Source organism: Elaeis guineensis, chromosome 13 (assembly GCF_000442705.2).
Source record: "Elaeis guineensis isolate ETL-2024a chromosome 13, EG11, whole genome shotgun sequence".
In the NCBI taxonomy this organism is placed as follows: domain Eukaryota; kingdom Viridiplantae; phylum Streptophyta; class Magnoliopsida; order Arecales; family Arecaceae; genus Elaeis; species Elaeis guineensis.
The window spans coordinates 11,643,038-11,650,927 of NC_026005.2; the positions used below are offsets into that span (position 1 = coordinate 11,643,038).

The following is a 7,890-nucleotide window of genomic DNA, read 5'->3' on the forward strand; positions in this document are numbered from 1 at the left end:
TTGCAAAATGTTAAATTGAATTCTTTGTTTGCCAGGCTATTTACTATCCATGTTACTCTTCTTAGTATCTGTTTTTGTGATTCAAATGCTTATTGCATCATTGTTGATTGATACAATTAGAATGATAACTCTTGATTTTTCTTGCTATTGGGACTGCTGTGTGTGGAAGGATGTATTGTCAAAGTGACTTGTTTTGCTTGGTTACGGTGCTTGTAGATACCGCATGAAGCCATGTGATTTGTTTTACTATTTTCTCATTCGTGTTTGAGTTGAACTTTGCAACATGTCCCTGCAAAGCAGGGCATTGAAGTCTCTATCTCTGTCATAATGAAACAAAAACACAGTGCACAGGGAATAAATGGAGCATTCGTCCGGTTGTCACATTTTCTACAATAATTGCTGCTAGATGTTTTCATTAAGAAAAGAATGGAGGAGATTGCAATGTGGTTATGATTGGATATTATTGATAATTGCTTTGAGGGAGTAGTATTTTTCACTGCTTGAAAATTGATGTTCTGCTCCAATTTTCGAACCTTAGAGGTTAAATAAATCCAAAGGGCTTGGAAGTCAGAATATCTTGATCATTTTTCCATGCCCAAGATTACCAATGCTTATCATGGATTCTTGATGTTGATGCAGACAGCAATAGCTAATGAGATTGGATGCCATCCACCATTTCCATTCAAGGTTATTTGCTTGACTAATGATGGCCTTCCACATGGGCTGCATGGTCTCATTTTTGACATTCTTAAACCCATGCATGCTGAATCATGGAAGATAAGTTTTGATATAGATGGAAGGTCTCCGATGAGTGGTGACTTATTGCTTTCTTGATTGATGATGGGCTTTGTCACATTCTTAATTTTCCAATATGAACCTGAAGATTCCTCAGAAAATCCATACTAATTTGGCAATTGGTCTTGAGAAGAATTCAAAAGCGTGCAGTTTTTCAGAACTGGATTTGTTGTTTAATGTTGTTGCCAAATCCTTATCTCTCCTCATGAATTATGAGATCACTTGACCTTTTCAGAAAGATCATGTAAGAATTTTGCAACTCCTTGAATGAGACTGGAAACTTTTCTTCTTTAATTTTGGACTTGATTAGAGCTGGTCTGGATAAGAAGCTGGTCGCATGTCCTTCTTGTGGTTTGATGACTACAATCTGGTGAAGTTTTGGCTACAATTTAGCTCTTATACTGGGCTATCGGATCCTTTGGGCTCTTACTAGGTAATTTTAGGCCTCCCAAAAAGAAGAATTACCTACAAAGTAGAAAGAGATGTTCTCCTCATAGTGCCTCGGATATAAATGAACTGTTTTATTTATTTGGTTATTTCTTTGGATTGCTGTGTCTTAGTCACTAGACATCTCCTTTTATAACCAGAATTATATCTTCCCCTTTGCTATTAGAGGTGCTGAATCTATGCCGTTTGTTCCAATTATCAATGTTGGCCCATTTTTTATAATGAAATGCGCATGATAGAGAAATTTCATACCGACTGTCTAATTCAGAGTTCAGGCTTTTCTAAATGACATCTACACTTCCTTGCAATCTCTTTTCATAGAAGCTTAGGCAGATATTATATGCCTTGGTAAGTTGCCAATGTTAATATGTGTGGGCACTCATATCCTGATTTCAACAATGCTTATGATATATTGATTGCTAATCTGCCAAAATGCCCTCTATGCATGTATTAATGGTAGAAATTTAAATTCACAGATATGTGATGGTGCTGATAGTTATGAATTTGAAAAAGTAATAATAAAGAAATGTGCGCTATTCGCCCCTTGATACCCTTCCATTGGTCTTGTTTCATATCCATTATTTTAATTAATATCAGAAAGAAACTATCTATCTGACAAGAAATTGACTGGCATACTAGCCAAAAGCCAAGTGGCATTCATGTACATCACCTCTGATCCCAATTTCAGGGGAGAAAATTTTCTGTTTATGTTGATACAATTTTTAAGAAAAACGTACCGATAAAAGAAAATGGAAAAGCATGTTTTGGAGTTTTTTGATTTTTAAAAGTAATTTTCTTCTTGAATATTTGTATTTTTTATTTCCTTTTCTCTGAGAGAAAGCTGCAAGATTTTTTTCAGCTCTTTTTTAAATGATAGTGGCTTTGATGGTTCAATTCCTTTAGCTCTTCGAAACTCAAGCTTTCATAAGCAAATGGTGAATTGGTCTTTTGTATTATTTGAATAGTTTTAGGATGAGCGAGTGGAAATGAGATTATGCGGGATCATGGAGTAGGAAAATATGACACGAACAGTATTTTGAGAATTAAACACTTGAGGAAAATCATTAGTTGATGAGAAGTATATATTCACCTTAAGGGGTCACTATACAATTTTTCAGTTTAGATTCCTTGTAGTAGCTTTGTTCTACACTTGAAGCTTTAGATCATCAGGGGTTGAAAGCTGTCCTGCGTCATTGTATAAGATTCTCTCATTGACCAACCAGAGACATCATAAAATAAAGGATGCATATCAACTTGAGATACAAAGATGTCTTGACAAATTAGCTACCTTACCTCTCCTTTTCTGAACTGAAGATCTGTAAAAGACTAGTGCCACTCCAATAGCCATATACTTTGATGTCAGGATCTACATCTTGTTAAAGTCTTCCATGATAAGTATAATATCATAGTGGTAAATCCATCACTGTTCTTAGATGATTCCACTCACCATTCGTCCACAAGGAGTCTAGAATGCGGGAGACCGAAGCCAGCTCATAGTTTCTATTCAAATATTTGCTGATCATGAACTGGTTTTGTTGTCTGAGAAAATAGGTTGTGATGATGTAATGGCATGTACCTATGCAAAGTTGATAATTTTCTCCATAATTTCACACGTTCACTTGTCTTATTACCTTAAACTCCTAAAACCATTTTCCTTAACAGAAACCATATGATTATAAGAATTCATCAGCTTCATGATCTTTATGTTCCAACAAATCAAATCCATTACGGAAACTAATATGAAGACTGCGACAGGTGGGACCACTTGTGGAGTACTGAGCTGGAAAACCTATCCACTTTAATGAAAAGGATAAGATTTTTAATGAATCTTCCGTGATGATCTTTTCCCTGGGTCTTGGGTATTGTCTGTGAAGAACCAAAACGTACACAGGATACGAGCTTCTTTGTTGTTTGTAGTTAATATGCAGACGACGACTTGGACACTTCAACCGCAAACAAATGGTCAATGAAATTAGTATCTCAAGCATGATTCAGGTAAGATACAGTGTCTTGATGTGGGTGGTAGAGAATGCAAGCCAGAAAGACACGAGTTTGCTTTTCTAAATGGTCCCCATTATTCCAAGGGTAGGCAGTCTAATTCCTTTCTTAGATGTCCACCATCCAATGGACGCATGCACCAAAGTTTTTTCCAGACCAAAAGAGAGGAGAAAATTGCTCCAAGACCATTCAAATTGAATACCAATGGGAGAGGTTCATAGAGGTATGTGGCAATACGTTAGATGGTAGATAGTATTACTTTTCTTCCTTGGTTCAAAAACTTTCACCTTCCTTCAAATCTTTGCAGGATTTTTTTCTTGAGGCTGCTTGCCCATGTTATGGGATTTGGGTTTGTTGTAGCTTCTGAAGGTGGTATTCATCTCTGTTTCTGTGCCTGCAAGGTATCAGTTATCAGGTTGGTAACCGTTGCTTTCCGTTCTGAGTGTCAGAAGTCACAAGCAAAACCCACTTCAGCGTCAGCGATTCTCTTTCCGTTCCGAATCGACCCCAAGATTGGCTTCCTTCTGTTTTGTTGAGGAATCTATGAAATTTTTTTCACCTCTGAGAGGACTGTTACAGTGACCATTTCTGATGCTTATGCTGCAAGTGGGGTTTGTAGTCCTCTGGTCTTCCGTTTTCATTGAGTTAGGCGAGCAGTGGGTTAGCCACCTTCTTGTCACCAAAAAAAAAATAATAATAAAGAAAAGAAAAGAAATCTACCAACTTCCTTTGGGCCCAAAAGAAGATTTTTTTTGATGTGAGGGCCCAAAAGAAGATTGAGGAGCAGAAGCCTCTATCAGACATGGGCAGAGGTGTGGATAAGTATGATTATTTCGCATTCTTGGGACAGGCCAATGTGAACCCACTTGTTACTGAATTGTCACTTTCGTGGCAAGAAGCAGCAGCATCTGGTCTCATTGTTTTCTCTATCTACGTATCATTCGCACTGTGCTTTAGGTAAATATTATTTCTTTTTCTATGTATGGTTTGCATTGTGCCCTAGTTAAATTCTGTTCTAAGTTTGTGATCTTTTGAAGAACCAAGAGGTTTCAATTCACAGACCAGTGAGTTCAGGTGAGGTTGAGCTTTTCCGCATCCTGCTTCTCGAGAGCATGGAGCAACAATCAAGAAATGCAAATCCATCCCAAATTGTCTCATTCGGGATATTCCGAGCTATGCCGGCAGCGGACTAGAGGATGATTCTAGCATTGTGAACAAAAAATTGGTAAAGGATGGTTGTCGACTTCATTTAAAAATCATAAAGTAAAAAGATATAATTTTGATAGATCCTTATTTCAATCATTTGAAGGGTGGAGCTCCTCCTTTTACCCTCCGCATCCTCGAGCATCCTTCACGATCCTTGAACAGTCTATCTCTCTCTTCCATTTCTTTTTTCTTTATTTTTTTTTCTCCCGTTCTCCCTCTTACCTTTTTTTTACTATATCAATACAGACCCGACATGAAATAGCATGGGAGCATACCAAACAATGCCGCCGGCCGATTAATCCAGCCTTTGGTATCGGTACAACAAATCTTGGCAACAGTATTTTTTAAAAAAAAAATAATTCTGATTGTGCCATATCCAAGAAGTAATTTGCACATGATTCTAATTGATGAGAAATCAAACGTGATATTTTCATTTTGCATCTCCAAAATGATAAAAGAAAACAAGATTAAAGTCTATTGTTTCCGCGGCGGGGTGGGGGTGTTGTAAAAGGGAGGAGCAAAAGCTAGATTATAAAGATATAATACAGTGTCATATAGTTACAATAAGAAGCAAAGAAAAACAAAATACAACACCCAAAAACCAAAATGAATGGGTTGGTGAGACAGGACAGAAAGACATGCTGTTCTCTTTACTAACATGTATTGATTGATGCAGTAATGGAGTACTTTGAGATTCTTCGAAATGTAATTGATGTAGCTGCTGCAAACGAGGCACCTTTTCTCTGGGGGTGAAGAATGAAGCATCTTCCCCCCCTAAAAAGGTTGAAAAAAACAAAAGAATGAAGCATCCATCAATAAACAAAATTATATGAATTGCAATGAAGTTTTTCTTTTTCTTTTTTTAAAAAGCAAATGTAAGGAAGTTAAAACAGATATATAATAAAGCTTCATTTGTACAATCGTAAATATAGCCTTTGATGCTAGCAACTCTTCTTCAACAGATGCTAGCTATCAAAATGTGATCTAGATAAGTATCTTTCAAGCCAGCCAAAATCACTTAAACACCATAACGAGGTGTTTGGTTCTGCTGTTCTATCATAAAAGGATAGCACGTACACAATCTCTCTAACTGAAAAATAATTGTCAGTGTTCGGTATGGTAGAGAGGAAGTAGGAGGTCAAAAAAAAACAGAGCTAAGTGGAGGGGTTGGAGATCTCATGATGAAGACATTTGAGCAATGGTTATGAGCTATGAAGCTCGGAGGACTGTACAATATGTGCTCTGTCCACCAACTATCCACTAACTGTCCACCAACCAGTCAGCTGGTTGGCACCTTTCTTCACTAAAGGTTTGGTGTTCCAACCTTAGTGGTCTACCCACCATGTTTTAATAATCAAATAAATAAAAAGTGTGGATTTCCTAACCTTCTTTAGTAAAGGATTTCCCAATTTTTTTTCCAAAAAAAAAAAAACATGTGTTGTCTGTTGTCTTCTTGTTTTTCCTACTTTTTGTACAGAGAAAGGAGGGAAGGCGCATGCATATAAATTAACAAAGTTAAAGGAGATGCACCTTCTATCATGATCACATTCATATAGGAGTTACTTTGCAGGGCATAACTAGAGCCTCATACCCCATTACAAACTTTGGTGTTGCTGAGTCTCAAGTTGGAATGTTTTTGATTATGAATCCCAAATCTGTGGTTGTTTTAACTGTAGTATTAAATATATTTTTAGTAGCAGGTCTGGATGGTAGTTAGATGATTCAAAATAACTCATTATTTTAAAGATTATAGCATTGATGACAATCGATTGCGTCGTAGAATCCATGTTGAGCGAGATGCATTGGAAACTGATGAGGAAACTGTCAAAAAGAACAAGACAACATGCACAACTCTCTAATCTATATTCCAAAAGGGAATAAATGATCCTATATTCTATTACTGAAGAATGATGTTCATGTGACCAGGTAGATTGGCCCAAAAGCCTGAACAACTGAAGGATGACTTTGTTGGGCTAGACACATGTAACGTACTTCATTTTCTTCTGCTCTTGTCGGAGTGAAGCAACTAGCAAGGGGCCCCGATGTCGAGCGTCGAATGCTACGCTGGATATGAGCCAAGTTACCTCCATTTCCAAATAACGGACCTGAAACTGGACCATGTTTATGATTTGGAACATGAGAGCAATTTGAGGCATTGGTTTTGGATGTTCTACTGTGTTTTGAGCTCTTCTTGCCAAGCTTAAACCAGAAGAACAATGATCTTTTCCATGACTTTTTGTTCTTCGCAGCTTCAACCTCAACCTTCTTTTCTTCTGAGTACACTGGTGACAACGAGAATTTCACATCATTTGTATGCTTGCTTGCTTCTTCTAAAATCTGATCAAAGAAGGAAAATAATCATAGTCCGCAGTGCTCATTCCAAATCAGTTCAAGAATTTCTCTAGAATATAATATTTTTTGCTTTACTGTTGCCTTTCGGATTGAAATGAAACGGAAACCAGACACAAGATTCAGATTAAGCAATGACACATGTACAGTCACTTGTGTCATGAGAAGTTAGAATGGACCTACGACCCCCTAGCATTCTCTTCAATTGAAAATTTGGCATTTACTGACATCACGTTGTCCTCTGCAAAATCTACAGAACAAAGTCCATGCAACAATTAAGCTCAAACTGCAGTATACCACCCGGTCTCCACCAAATGTGAAGAAATCCAATTAACTTGTTGTAGCTATTAGGATTTAAAATGAATGCTCAACTGAATTCTTACTGAGTTATAAAAAATAGACTTTAAAATCTGAAGTGAAAACACAAACATTAAAAAAACCCATTGACTCTAGCACTTGCATTCAGCTGTCCAAAGAACAACGAGTGGAAAGCTCATGTTTAGAGTTAAAGAAATACCTTTGAGAAATCCAACTGAGGATCATAACCAAACCCATTGCAATCCCCAACCTCACCCTTAGGGAAAACAGGAGCTGTCTTCATCTCTCTGGCAACCCAGAAAAGAATTGCAATGAATACAATAAACTTGAAGATAGAACGAATAGGATACCATAAGGCAAACAAAACAACCACAAGAAACTCCATGTGTACATTTCTGGATCTATATGGACAAAGCCCACCTACCAAATTAAATTTTCCAACAAGAAAACATTGGTTGGTTTTGTGCTTTAATGCTAACTAGAAGCTTGCAAGACCAAATAAAGCTCCTTACAAGAAAGCCCAAACAAATGCAAATAGAATTTAAGGAGGAGGAGACAGTCTTCGTCAAGAGATTGGCGAAGGAAGAAAAAGAACAATAAAAAAACCAATATCACTTCACTTTTGATCTCCTTAGAAGCAACCAAAACAATGGAAGATGAACAGCTTCTCTCAGCCTGGCGGTGATGAAAGGAAGACTCTGTGGGGAGGGAAGACAGCAAAAGGGAATGCTAAAACTGAAAATATAAGATTTATATGCAGTTGAGTAAAAAAGGCAA

The 7,890-nt window shown here is 37.2% G+C and overlaps 1 protein-coding gene and 1 long non-coding RNA gene across 4 annotated transcripts; one reads left to right on the forward strand and one right to left on the reverse strand.

Moving 5' to 3' along the window:
* The first annotated feature begins 3,023 nt into the window (after positions 1 to 3,023).
* LOC114914746 (uncharacterized) lies at positions 3,024 to 5,447 on the forward strand. The gene is made up of 3 exons (XR_012136545.1): positions 3,024 to 3,463; positions 3,548 to 4,197; positions 4,278 to 5,447. It is a non-coding gene; the product is annotated as an uncharacterized lncRNA (long non-coding RNA).
* Positions 5,448 to 6,220: 773 nt separating this feature from the next.
* On the reverse strand, positions 6,221 to 7,890 carry LOC105056658 (uncharacterized). Of its 3 annotated transcripts, none has more exons than XM_010938941.3 (3): positions 7,734 to 7,890; positions 7,313 to 7,400; positions 6,221 to 6,783 (listed from the first exon to the last, which is right to left on the reverse strand). In XM_010938941.3, the coding sequence occupies exons 2-3, from the start codon at positions 7,394 to 7,396 to the stop codon at positions 6,361 to 6,363; spliced, it is 507 nt and encodes a 168-aa protein (XP_010937243.1). In that variant the 5' UTR covers positions 7,397 to 7,400; positions 7,734 to 7,890; the 3' UTR covers positions 6,221 to 6,360. The 3 variants fall into 3 exon arrangements, with proteins under 3 accessions (XP_010937243.1, XP_073104292.1, XP_010937241.1); XM_073248191.1 differs by having other exon boundaries at positions 7,538 to 7,863; XM_010938939.4 differs by having other exon boundaries at positions 7,313 to 7,864.